Raw genomic sequence first — 12,914 nt, 5'->3', positions numbered from 1 at the left:
ACAATAATGGCAGGAGACCTCAAGTAGATATATTCCATGCCTGCTTTGGTTTAAATATATAATGTATTGAATGTTCATTGTTTAATGCAGTAACATACATGGAATGCTGTGCTCTCTTAACTTGTATTCAAATAAACTGAGAGCATCAAATTACATTATCTTTTCTTACCTCCTTATATATTATTTTAATATATCAATGAAATAATTTTATATCTTTCTTCAATATTTTTTCCACCAGTGACCCAGAAATTAGTTCTGATCTGTTTCAATAGATAGACTTTCTCCAGCAATACTGTTCATTATGGATTCTTCAGCTAAAGAAGAGTTGGTGATGAGCAAAACAAATGATGAAATTACTTTAGTGAAAGAAGATCAGGAAATTTCAGACAATATTTTTGAGAATGAAAGTCTTGAAAAAGGACATCAGATTATTGAAAACATGGAAGGATTAAAAACTGATTCTATTGAAGGAAATGAGAACTCTGATAAGCACAAGTTCTTACTGCCTACATTACCAATTAAAGTTAAGAGAATCAGCACCCGATCTGCTCCAATAGTCACCCTGCCCAATGCTGATCAAGAGAAATGTCAGGAAGATGTTTCAACTTGTACATCATTGGGTGAAGCCAGTTTACCAGAGAGTAATGTGAACACCTCTCACAACCTGAAGACAGTTCCTATTCCATACAAGGTTAGCATCCCAATTCTTTTTTTTTTAAATTTGTAGTTTTTAATAATATTTCATATCTGGATCAGGTTTTTATAAACATACAAGATCCCATCCCATTAGTTTAGTTCATTCTGTTAACTTTTTTGTTAAACTTTTGTTAACTTTGTTAACTTTTTTCAAAGAAGTTAACAAAATATTTTGTTATAATAAATAAATTTTTTTTATAAAATTTGTAACTCAATTTATTAAAGTAATTTGTTTGCCATTTTTCTGTTGAGTATAAGCAGGTAATATAATGTTTATTAACCAGTACACTTCATTCAATGTTCTTTTTTTTTGCAGGAGCCATCTTGGAGCTCCCATCCTCCCGATGGTTACAGCTTTGAGGTACTAAAAGGAGGAGTCGTGGTAGACACTATAAAGCTTGACAAGCCGTTCTTAGTGTTTGGACGTCTGGCTCAGTGTGATGTCATGCTTGAGCATCCGTCAATATCAAGGTTAGAAAAAAATGAATATTTTGTAATTCCTCATTTATTTTTGGATTATGGAATAAGTGAAATGAATTAAATGAGACATGCATGTTTATCATTGTAAACTAATTGCAAGTAATCACCTGTGTGAGCAGCTCTGAAGATTTTTTCAAACTGCATGTTCCATTTTATTTTGTTTGTTCAGTTTTGGAAAAGTACTGAGAAAGTCAAAAAGTGTCCTTACATTCTGATGCTGGTTGTTTGGTTATTTTTTCCCTGTCTCTCAAATTCAAAGAACCATGAATTGAATGTATGGTAGCTTACTTCAATTTACTTTCTTGTTCTTAAGTCTTAGATCAATTACAGTATTGACTGTAGGCTTTGTAGTTCTATAAATGCAATATAACCTGATCAAAAGAAATGCAGTGCATTGATTAACACAAATGTTAGCAAGCATACTCATCCACAGCTGTGTTTTACTCCTTAGTACATGATGCCTAGTTTTTGGTGCAGTTGTTTTTAGCTATCCACAGTTATTTTTATTACAATCAAAGAAACTTCCTTCTTTGTCAAACCTCTCTTGGCATATCTCTATGCCTCACCATTAAGGTACACCTTATAATTTGGGAGCCACTAATTTAATAGAAGCTAAGTTGCATCCATACTAAGTGTGGTAGTGTTGCTAACAACTTCATTACGCAATTAATTTTCAACTAAAACCCATCCACTAAAGCTTCCTGTACTGTGACTGTTGGAATAGCTGCTGTAGAACAATTAAGTAGCAATTTGTAAATTTGCCTTAATGCCTCAATTGTTGCATTTTAAATAATGTGATTTACAAGCATATGGTTGTGAATTTATACCTTTATTCTCAATTTATACCAGCTCTAGTTATCCTTTTATGCTATGTTATTTCATCTTTATTTCTATTTGTGTTGGAAATATCTTTGCTTATTGCCTCTACGACATTTGGGCAGGTTTCACTGCATTGTACAGTACAGAGGAGTGACCTCAGAAGCGGCAGAGGCAGGCATTTATGTGTATGACTTGAGTAGCACACATGGGTCGTATCAGAACAAATACAGACTCCAGCCTAAAGTTTATAACAGGCTCAGAGTTGGCCATATGCTCAAGTTTGGTGGTAGCTCAAGAAACTTTGTACTCATGGTGAGCCTTTATTTTAGTGTAATCACTATTGTCACAGCAATTAAACATTGTTCATTTACCAAAGTTTAGGTACTCATTTAATAATATTTTGCATCAATGTGAATTTCGGAATTTCTGGAAGATGATTAAAAATACTTCTAAAAAACATTGTAACGATTCATGGTAAGCATGCTGGGAGAAACTAATGCAATAATAATGCTCATAAGCTTAGGAATTCTGTTGCTTTATTTGATGGGTCTGAATTAATGAATTTAATTTTTTTTAATTATTCCCTCTCAAAAATTGACAATCAAATGTTTCTGTAATAAAACTTTATGGAGAATTATTGGAAAGTGTGGCAGTTTGTTTTTGTAAATGTGACATTTTGGGGAAAAAAATTGAATTTTTACTGTTTTTTAAGAATAAAATGATCTTCCCTCAAATTCCACCCAGGGGCCTGATGAAGATGCTGAAGAAGAACTTCCATATACCGTAGCAGAGCTGCAACAAATGGCCAAAGAAAAATTAGAGGACAAGAAAAAGAAGGAGGCAGAGAAGAAACTGGAAAAGGAGAAGAAGGAGCAGCAGAGAATCAAAGATGAAGAAGAAAGAGGAATTGATTGGGGCATGGGTGAGCGAACATTACTCCTACAAATGATGCAGTTTTGCATGTTCATGTTGGGTTAGGCTACAGAGAACGCTTCTAATTCTTATATTAATTTGTTGCGGTCCAAACCTTTTTGAAAATAATTTTATTATTTGCAAGTTAATCTTTAACTTTAATGGCAAAAACAGGCCCAGATGCTGAAGAAGATGATGAAGACCCAGATGCTCCTAACCCCTTCAGTGAACTAGTACGAGAGGAGCTTTATTTAGACGATCCTAAGAAGTCTTTGCGCGGCTGGTACGAGAGAGAAGGCTATGAACTACCTGAATACGACGTCACTGAGGTCACGGCGGGACGCTTCAAGTGCTCTGTAAAGTAAGTAGCTTTAAGACAACCCAAACGTAATTTGTACTTATGACAACGTCGAATATTTATAAAAGGTATAGCTTACTGAGTAGGCAGGGTCTGCTAGACTGCTATAATGACTTCCGTTCCTTTACAAATGAAGTGGTAGATTTACCTTTTGATCATGATGCCTCTAGTAGTGTTTGAGCTGGAGTACGTCTGGTTGTGTGACTTGCAGGAAATTAGTGTGAATCACTCTAACCTTTGAACATTTTCATCATTCATTATTATTGACAGATAATGAGAATAAAAGTTATCCAACACCATTCTGCAGTCGTATGATCGTTATTCATCATTTTGAACATTAACTTCCATAATCAACTCGAATTTTGCATCTGACTCTGAAATGGGCTGATAACTCGCATCGATCACTTTACATAACATTATTTTCTGGTATCAGCATTGCGACTAATGTAACATTGTAGTAATGTTAATGAAGTAGCATGTCACTAGTGATATTTGATAGCATGAGGAGATGGTCTAGAGCTGGTAACAAGACGTGACCGTGTGCGCAGGCTACCAATACTGAGCCCGTCGGGCGAGCCTCTGATCGCAACAGTCGAGCACCGCGGCAAGAAGAAGGACACGGTCGTGCAGGCCGCCCTCGAGGCCTGCAGGCTGCTGGACAAGCACGGTCTCTTCAGGCAGGCCACTCATGGTACGTTCACAGCATTGCCTTGTCCCTCACCTGCTAATTTCAGGATGAGAATGTCATGATGTTATTTTGCATTCGCAGCATTGCTTTGCCTAGACAATTTGCCATATGCTGAAATTTCCATAAAATTTTCATGCATACACTCTTGCTCTTACTGCTTTTTGCTGTAAGAGTGCTTACACCCAAAATTTTTTTTCTTACCCCCAAATTTTTTTTTTTTTTGCTTACACCCAAACTTTTTTTTTTTGCTTACATCCAAATTTTTTTTTTCTTACCGTACTCCCCAACTTTTTTTTTGCTCATACCCAAACATTTTTTTTTTTTGCTCATACCCAAACTTTTTTTTTTTTGTTCTGCAAGTAGAAACGCTTTTTCTGGCGAATACAAGTTCAGCAAAGTTTCTAATTTGAATTGAATTGCATCGCTATTCTGTAATATAAAGTTACTTTTTTCATTGCTCAGTTATAACTTATAAGAGATACTCTATGTAGTACAATGTAACCACAGTTATTGTCTGAGAATCGTTCCTCTCGTAATACAGCTTCAATTACGACTCGCACCTTTCTTAATGTAGAAACAATTATGGCTCACTTGTTCCTTAATGTAGCAAAAATTACGACTTCTCTCTGCAGCAACAATTACAACTTTCATTCTTAATGCAGCAACACTTCATGCAATTCTCTCATAAGACAACAATTCAGTCCCTTTTTTTTTCTCTCTTAAAGAAGCAATTCATTACACATTCTAGCGAGTCGTGCAAGCAAAGTCGTCGTCGATAGCGACAGTGACGACGAGGACGAATTTTTGGACCGCACGGGGGACGTGGAGAAGAAGAGGGACCGGCGATATGTGCGCTCCTCGAGGCGAGAGAAGACTTACACCTACAGCGAGCTGGTGTGTCCTGCGATCTGCTGAGTGTATAATCCTGGAAAACTAGCATTATTTCTCATGAACTAATTGTTATTTTGAACATTAATGTTAAATGTGGTACTGTGATGTTTCAAACTCGTGCTTTGTAATAAAAGAATGTGTTCTGATACGCTCAAACTAATCTGGGACAAACTAAGGTATTTTTTACCACTTTTTATGAGGAGTATTCATCTTTTTCTACAGTTGATTCGATTAATACTTTTGGAAAACGAAAACATCACTTGTATGTTTTCGTGGAAGCTGTTTTTAGGTGTAAAATTTTAATAATGATTCTGTGTTTACTTGAGCTGGAGCGACCCGCTTCATGGTTCTACGTCGGTATCTCACGCATAATTTCAGCTGGAGCAGCACACAACAGCGGTCACTGAGCTGCATGCGCTGGCTCAGCAATTACTGGAAGTTCAGCGCGCTAAGGAGGCGACGGCTGGCAAGGACAGTGACAAAGACGCGGAAGACTTGGACGTCTTCATGGTTTCAATGAACAAACTTGCACTAGACAAGCACAAGATGCTCACTTGCAAGGTAAGGCGTGATTTTCAACATGCAATCTTTGATCAGCTTAACATTATTTTTGGCCGGCAGCTTATAAAGATAACTAAATCGTAAGTTTTATATTTCATTTTGATGGTATAGGAACTAATGAATGTGCCGAAACGTGTCATCTTTGTAGGTTAGTTGGGAATATTGCAGTAGCAATTAGTAATTGCTCATATTCGGATGTTTGTGAAATATTTGCTATAGGAATGAAGTGATGAAAAAGGAAGTCAGTTGTCAAATCGTGACTGTGAATGAAATTTTGTTTTTGATAATCGAGTTGTTTCTATGCATATCAATCTTCGTTATTATACCGCTACCATAATATGTAAATGCTGTATGTTTGCCTGCAGCTAAAGTTCATAGAGCTGCGCAAGGAAGAGGCGCGCGTACGGCGGCTGTTGAACGTGGCGAGACCTGCAAGCATCGCAGAGGTGGCCGCTCCATCGTACCCTCGTCAGTGATCACATCGCCTTCATTATTTGTTTATATTTGTGTCCTTGAATCCATTCCTGATGATGATCACCTTTTATTTATATCTGTGTCCTTGAATCCATTCCTCATGATGATCGTCTTTTGTTTATATTTGTACCTTGAATCCATTCCTCATGATGATCGCCTTTTGTTTTTATTTGCGTCTTTGAATCCATTCCTCATGATGATCGCCTTGTGCGATGTACGGATTGCTTCTTTAACACGTTGACTCCGTAGTGGTACATCTGCGTACCACGAAATGTATTTATCCAGGACGTAGTGGTACATAATTCAGGGTTGCCAAATCGCCTAAAGAACGGCCAAGTCCGCGAACAAAAAAGGCAAAAAAGGCCTATAAGTTATAACTCAATATATACTAGTATAATTGTAAGTTCCGGTGTAAAAATTCCATTTCTTGTACTATTAATTTAATTAGGAAGAACCCCTATCATTAATTTTAGCCATCCTACGCAATTGAAAAAGTAAATCGCGGAATTAGTCCGAAAAAAATACCGTCTGGCAATCCTGTTTCATAATAGTACTAGAAATGAAATAATAGTACTAGAGGAAGCAACCGGAGTCTACGTGTTAAATGTATATTTCCTCTGTAGGAATGTATATTAGTGAATTTATTCATATTTTTCGTAATTTGTATCAGTGACTCGTTGATATAATGATAGAGTTGAGCAGTAGAGATTAGCACGAATAGCTAGCATTTATGATGAACAAGATTTAGGGTTTGTAAACTAACGAGTATTGATTTCAAATTAGGATTGTTTACCTACAATTAATAGCTTTATGGTGATGAGCTTTGATCACTGCCGATGCAATTAATACGTTGTTTTATGGCATGTTTAATGGCCATTAATTAATTAATCGTTGTTTCATTCTCAGCCGAGTTGATCTTGCCAGGAACACAACGACCTGGTGACAAGAAACCTTCAACTGTGTCATCAAAATCTCTTCAGGCTCCTTCAGTTGCTCTTAAGGTAAATGAATCTTCGCTCGTAAATATGATCCTATAATATTCTATTATTTATATACTTTGTTGCATACTAATGTAGTTAGTTGCATCTATATCTTGTTAGCAAACAGGTGACAGGCGAGAAGGGTGATGCAAACTAAAGTTATTGTGAAATGTAATTTTGACATCTTGCGCTAAGCTCAGAATGTTCATTTTTCAATTATTGTTCATTCCCGTTCATTGTAATTTTTAAAACTTATGTTTTTTCTTGTATTTTTATTTCCTTTCGATTTTTAAACTTTGAAGATTCTGTAATGGCGCACCTTGCACTTTTATTGCTATTGTATTTTCCAATCCCATTGTTTTTTTTTATCTTCCAATCTCTTTGCTATTGTATCTTCTCATCCCATTGTTATTATATTGTACGTTGCCCTCTTATTGCCTTGCTTGTGTCATGACAGGGTTTGAGTGCGGGTGTGCACGCTGCATTCATGGAAGAGGACGACGCCCCTAAACTAAAGCTCAGTAAACTGGACGCCACTGAGGACTTCGTACCCAAATATATCCCCTACGACCGCAGTGCGTATGCTCCTACAGCTCGAGCGCGTGCTCTACCAGCGCGCACGCCAGCTAAATACATCATGTTTAATGATGATGCTCCTAAGCCGGTGAACACTTCACCAACTCAACCCAATGAGAATTCTATGCAAGAGTCGGTTGAAGTCCAACCATCGCTTACTGGTAGTGATGTGACCAAAAAGACTGAAACGATAAGCACACTCAACGGCAGGGCTTCGACAACATTAAACTCTCCCCACAGCCACGAAGAAAAAGAAATTAATGAAGAAGGAAATGCGATCAGTGGACCAGGGGATTCCATTTGCCCATCCCTGGATTCAGAACAATTGATTCCTGTTGATAAAAAAGCAAAATTGGATATTAACAGTGACTTTTTACCCGCCGGAACAAAGTCCAGACATCGGAAAAGCATGGGCGATGATAAGCAGCAGTCACTTCGTGCAGCTGTCAAGGTAATTAAAGTGTTTGTTTTAACTAATTTAATACTTACTTAACGTTCATTCTGATTCATATTGCTATTTTATAGTTTGATAATTCATGTTGAATTCACATTGTATTCATACACTCTGAATTTGAGTTTTTACCGATTATTTACCGAGGAACTGTATTTACGCTGCCGTTTATTGGTCTGTGTAGGTATGCTTCTTAACTCTCCGTCTCGAGACATTAACAGTTGTGACTTGGTCAACATATTTTTCTTCTCTGTGTTTTATCATATGATGATTGTCATTCGTTGTTCATGTGTATTTTGAAAATCTTGCTTTTTCAACCCCGCATAGAGAGCGAGTGGAGCAACGGAGAGCAAGAGCAGCAAGAAGCTGGCATCTTCGTTTGACTTCAACGATCCACGGGCGGAGGAAGATTGGCTGCCTCCACAAGACCAGACTGGCGATGGACGAATTCGTCTCAACGACAAGCTCGGCTACTGAACACGTCTATACATACTCGGGGGAACACGGCAATCCATACCCAACCCTCGTGATACACATCAATCTAAACCAGCACTTGTAGGCCCACAGACATGATCGTTTCATGCACTCGCAGAAGGAAGGCTTGAAACAGTTCTTGGGTGTAAGGGTATTAATGTTATCTTGGACGGACACCGAGCTCGTCCAAAAGATTTCTAAAACATTTTGCAATGAATGTAATGATGTGAATTGACTTCTTCAATCGTAAATGTGAATATAAATAACGCATTTTAAAGTACTCGCGAAGCTACATTTCTGAGCTGCGCAATGCATAGAAATTGAAGCCCTCTTCCATGTGACCACCTCATCGCAATGTAGCCGGCTTGCCGTACATTTTTTGTCTGTGATATAGTAGTTAAGTAATGTAATGTGCGTGTAAAGTGGTTCTTGGTGTAATTGTAATAGTTAATTAGGGGAAAAATTTAAACGAATATTTTGACATAGATTGAAATCTGATGTGATGCCGGAACTGCAACCTTTCCTTTTTGATCCATCGGCCGCTCCGAATACGTGCCCCCATTCACATGCACCTATTACTGCCCCTGCAATTGGTGGAAAGCCCCTGTGACATTTATTGCGTACCACCGCTACAGAATGCACCTTCTATTGCGCTGTACTGGGTTGCTGACAAAGGTCTCAACTGAAGGGATAGTACTCATCGTGTTGTACAAATGTGGTTTTAAAGTGAAACGGCGGTTAATATTATTTTTTATTAGAAAATGGCTGTTATTGGTGTTTCTTATTCTCCTGGACAGTGGACACACAGCCCTGTTATTTTAGAATTTTATTATAGCAGTAGTGAGTGTCGATTTATCGTTTAATGTAACTCATCGGGTGCTGAAACCTACCTCCACCCATGGCGTAGCGGTCATATCCTGGCATATACCTATGCGATAGGTGGTTGCCCATTAAGTGTGGATACATGAAGCCTCGATGTCCGTACCCATGTAGTCTACTCATGAAGGGTCGATGATGCCCACCTCCCAACATGCCAGGCTCGTGCATCATGTGCGGGTAAACGCCGTCACGCATCCCAAAGTAGCGCATGCTATCGAGGTACGGGTCTCCGAGTGTCCCGAAGCCTCGATAGCCATATGGCTTGTGCTCAATGGTGGACATAGGGTTTAGGCGCAAGCCTCGTTGGTATCCAGAGATGGAGTTGGCGTAGTACAGATCATTGTATTTTTTCCTCAAGTTGCTTCCGTATCCCGATACTCGATACCGGCCCTCAGGATCTCGGTCGTAGCCGATGATCAAGCCCTCTCCTACCGAGTCGCTCGTGTCGCTCAGGAGGTGGTTTCGCATGGCGTCTCCTCTCGAGCCAATAACGTACGGCTGCCTCTCGCTTCGTTCTTCAACCTCCTTGGCCTCGCTAGGGAATAAAAACTTCTCTTTCTCAGACGTAGGCAGGCCTTTAGGTCGCGATTTCTTCATTTTGTCGTCGTCTACTCTGTCGTCCGCTACTGGAAGTGTCAATGGAATGTCGAACATTTCAGGGTCAGCAAGTAAGACGCTGTCACTCTGGAAGACAATTCTGGACTCACCATTGGCCCGCGATGTGGCGCTTAGTATGAATAGCAGCAACGCTATCGATCTTTTGATAGACCGCCTCTGAAAATGGTTATTGAATAATATTAGTGAGATAGGCAAAGATTATTAGCGCTTCTGAACAAGAAATGTCGCACCGATATCGTGAATTTAGCCTTGCCGACAAATAAAAAGATAGCATGAATAAATTTGATCAATATAATTATGATTCAGCAGTCAGCACCAATAAGCAGAACAAGGACTCAAATTTTCGAATTTCAATTGGTCGCCACAGTGCGATGAATAACAAACAAGGGAGAGGTGAACAGCAGAAACGAGACAGCAAATTTGAACATGACAAAAAACGAAGACGGCGCAGGTGAATAGCACAACAAACGAAAAAAAGACAGGAAAAGGACATCAGAAAATAAAAGGATATTTAACATGCATTAAGGCGTAGAAGTATATATATTTATACACGTCCACAGAGACGAGAAGATTCGAATGATGCGCAGTAACGAAGACATGTCAGGAGACGAACAACGCGGACCGGGAAGGAACAGATGAGCATCAACGGGTCCGAAGACCCGTGTAAAGAAAACGCCTCCACAAGAACGCTGGCCATCGCACCGTGGACATGAAGGAGAGTGCAATGAAGTAGTCATGCCAATACAGCTTATTCCACTACTGAGACCTGCAGTCTGCGTTATGCCTCTATAGAAACCATGATTTATAGTTTTTGTTAGTTTCAAATTTTTTTCAAATTTATTTATTTATTCTGTTAGTTGATTCGTGCATTGCCTCTGACTTCACACAAGTGTGCAAAATTTCAGATAAATTAGACAGGTAAAAGTGTGTCAAATATCAGTTATAAGATTTATAGCTGAAAAATTTTTTTTTTTATTTTTACTATTGAAAATTTTTTTTTAATTTATAAAATCATTTATTTTGACATTTGATTCATGCATTGTCTCCAACTTTAAGCAAGTGTGCAAAATTTCAGATCGATAGGATAAGTAGAAGTGTACTAAATTTCGATTACAAGATTTGTAGCAGACAGACAGACAAACAAACAAACAAGAAGTGAAGTTAAAGAGAAGTGTTGTAATATAAACGTAACACTTCTTACATAGAAAATACTATACTCTTTTAAAAAATATAACAATCATCACATACATTGTACTACACGAAGTAAAAAATTAGACTTTTTGCATTAAACTAACAGTAAAAACTTTCAATTAGTGACTCACATTTCTATTGTCCATGTTGATATTCCGTCAAACCCAGGTAGACGTCGAACGAGCACTAGTGAACCGCAAGGACATCGCTGCTTATATATGCGACACCAGCGCCACATAATTAGCATGCATCACTACGACATCCTCAACTGAAAGTGATATTCGTTGCCACGCACGGTCGTAACGCTGATACAGCGTATATTCGATACAGGACAATGACTCCAACAGGAAACATTCCAAGGTCACAAGAGGATCTTTTTTTCGGCGTCAAAATGCGAAGAGAAAATTGATCATCCGATTGATGGACTTGTGTCCGGTGTGTATTTACCATAATTTAATTCGTAGGCTTTTGTTTTCGTTGGCCCTTTCCTCGTAAGAATTCTCGCCGTGCTAAAGAATAATCGTCCAATATCGAAAAGAACAATTCAGTCTAGCACTGAGTAGCAGGGATGGCCGTGTAGGATATGTTGAACCTCATCTGTACTATCTTCACAAGTAATAATATGCAGACAACACTTCTAAAGAATCTAAAGACAAAACTTCTAAAGAATCAACTGTCTCCGATGTTACACATGCATGTAATATGAACTTCTAATTTTATTTTCAAATGTTATAAAAAGTAATTTTTAATTTTTTTAATGTTTAGAATGCATTAATTTTTCAAAATTATTTATTCTGTCAATCGATTTATGCATTGTCTGCGACTTTACGTAAGTGTGCAAAATTTCAGATCGATTGGACAGGTAGAAGTGTGTTAGATGTTGATTATAAGATTTGTAACAGACAAACAAACGAACAAATAAACAAACAACAAGAAGTGAAGTTAAAGAGAAGTGTTGTAATAATATGCGTTTAAAACTTACTTTTTAAAGGCAACACTTTTGAACGATACAGTGTCTTGGATGTTACACTTGTACAATGAATTTCTAATTTTATTTTCGAATATTGAAAAAAATTATTTCTTCAATTTTTTTAGGATATCAAAATTTTGTAAATTTGCTGTGTTGTGCAACGCGGATTTACTGTTAGCCGGAGTTACCCACAGCTCATTGATCTGAGGCTATGTGTAGATATTGCATGCTGATGGCTGGCGTTGGGCCCGGGGCTTGTTTACGAGTCAATTTTGTTACCCACGGCTGCGCTCCCCTCGAAACAGCAGACAACTTTATGTCCAATGTGAGATACTATACATCGGACAAAAAACAATCGTCCTTTTTGGGAAAAGAATGTTCCGCATATTACCTCACGTAGGCCAAATGTCGCAGCTAGGATTGACGGTGTTCCAATGATCGTAGCCTCCACAACAGGTAGGAAGTTTTATTCATTGGATCCCGAAGGACCCCCCCTCCCCTTTAGGAGGCAGGATGTTTTATTTTTGGGTCCCGAAGGACCCCCTCCTAACTCCCTTCCCCCAAGAGCAGAGCAGTAGCAATGTGAAGGCTACTGCTCTGCTCTTGGGGGAAGGGAGTTAGGAGGGGGTCCTTCGGGATCCAATGAATAAAACTTCCTACCATTCACCGGCCACCGTCGCTCTCGCCGCGTGGCTTGCAACAGCCACAAAAGAGTCCCCGCAAGAATGCGGTGAATCTCTTCCCCTTCTTGGGGGACGGCGCCTCGCTTCGGCTCAGCTCTGGCGTCACCAGAGAGCTACTGGCTTTACCAGAGCAATCTTTTGCTGGGAAGGGTGAGCTGGGATCCCAGGGATCCTAACTGGCGTAGGCAGGACTGGCGAATTGCCAGTCCGACA

General features: G+C 38.8%; 2 protein-coding genes across 2 annotated transcripts; one reads left to right on the top strand and one right to left on the bottom strand.

Moving 5' to 3' along the window:
• The first annotated feature begins 217 nt into the window (after positions 1-217).
• Positions 218-9,131, top strand: LOC108682598 (kanadaptin). The gene is made up of 12 exons (XM_018171795.2): positions 218-691; positions 1,013-1,167; positions 2,118-2,307; positions 2,740-2,917; positions 3,082-3,268; positions 3,814-3,956; positions 4,702-4,847; positions 5,223-5,405; positions 5,771-5,873; positions 6,786-6,880; positions 7,317-7,886; positions 8,214-9,131. Exons 1-12 carry the CDS (start codon positions 302-304, stop codon positions 8,361-8,363), a joined length of 2,490 nt encoding a protein of 829 aa, XP_018027284.1. The 5' UTR covers positions 218-301; the 3' UTR covers positions 8,364-9,131.
• LOC108682599 lies at positions 9,074-11,233 on the bottom strand. The gene is made up of 2 exons (XM_018171796.2): positions 11,180-11,233; positions 9,074-10,013 (listed from the first exon to the last, which is right to left on the bottom strand). The coding sequence occupies exons 1-2, from the start codon at positions 11,192-11,194 to the stop codon at positions 9,213-9,215; spliced, it is 816 nt and encodes a 271-aa protein (XP_018027285.1). The 5' UTR covers positions 11,195-11,233; the 3' UTR covers positions 9,074-9,212.
• Between the last annotated feature and the right edge of the window lie 1,681 nt (positions 11,234-12,914).

This window comes from Hyalella azteca, unplaced genomic scaffold (assembly GCF_000764305.2).
Source record: "Hyalella azteca isolate HAZT.00-mixed unplaced genomic scaffold, Hazt_2.0.2 contig8227, whole genome shotgun sequence".
Taxonomy (NCBI): Eukaryota; Metazoa; Arthropoda; class Malacostraca; order Amphipoda; family Hyalellidae; genus Hyalella; species Hyalella azteca.
This window is presented reverse-complemented; position numbering and strand designations above follow the sequence as displayed.

Coding starts and splice junctions, on each gene's coding strand:
- LOC108682598 (XM_018171795.2), top strand. CDS start 302: ATGGATTCTTCAGCTAAAGAAGAGTTGGTGATGAGCAAAACAAATGAT. Junction 5,406..5,770: donor ACAAGATGCTCACTTGCAAG/GTAAGGCGTGAT, acceptor GTTTGCCTGCAG/CTAAAGTTCATAGAGCTGCG. Junction 7,887..8,213: donor CACTTCGTGCAGCTGTCAAG/GTAATTAAAGTG, acceptor AACCCCGCATAG/AGAGCGAGTGGAGCAACGGA.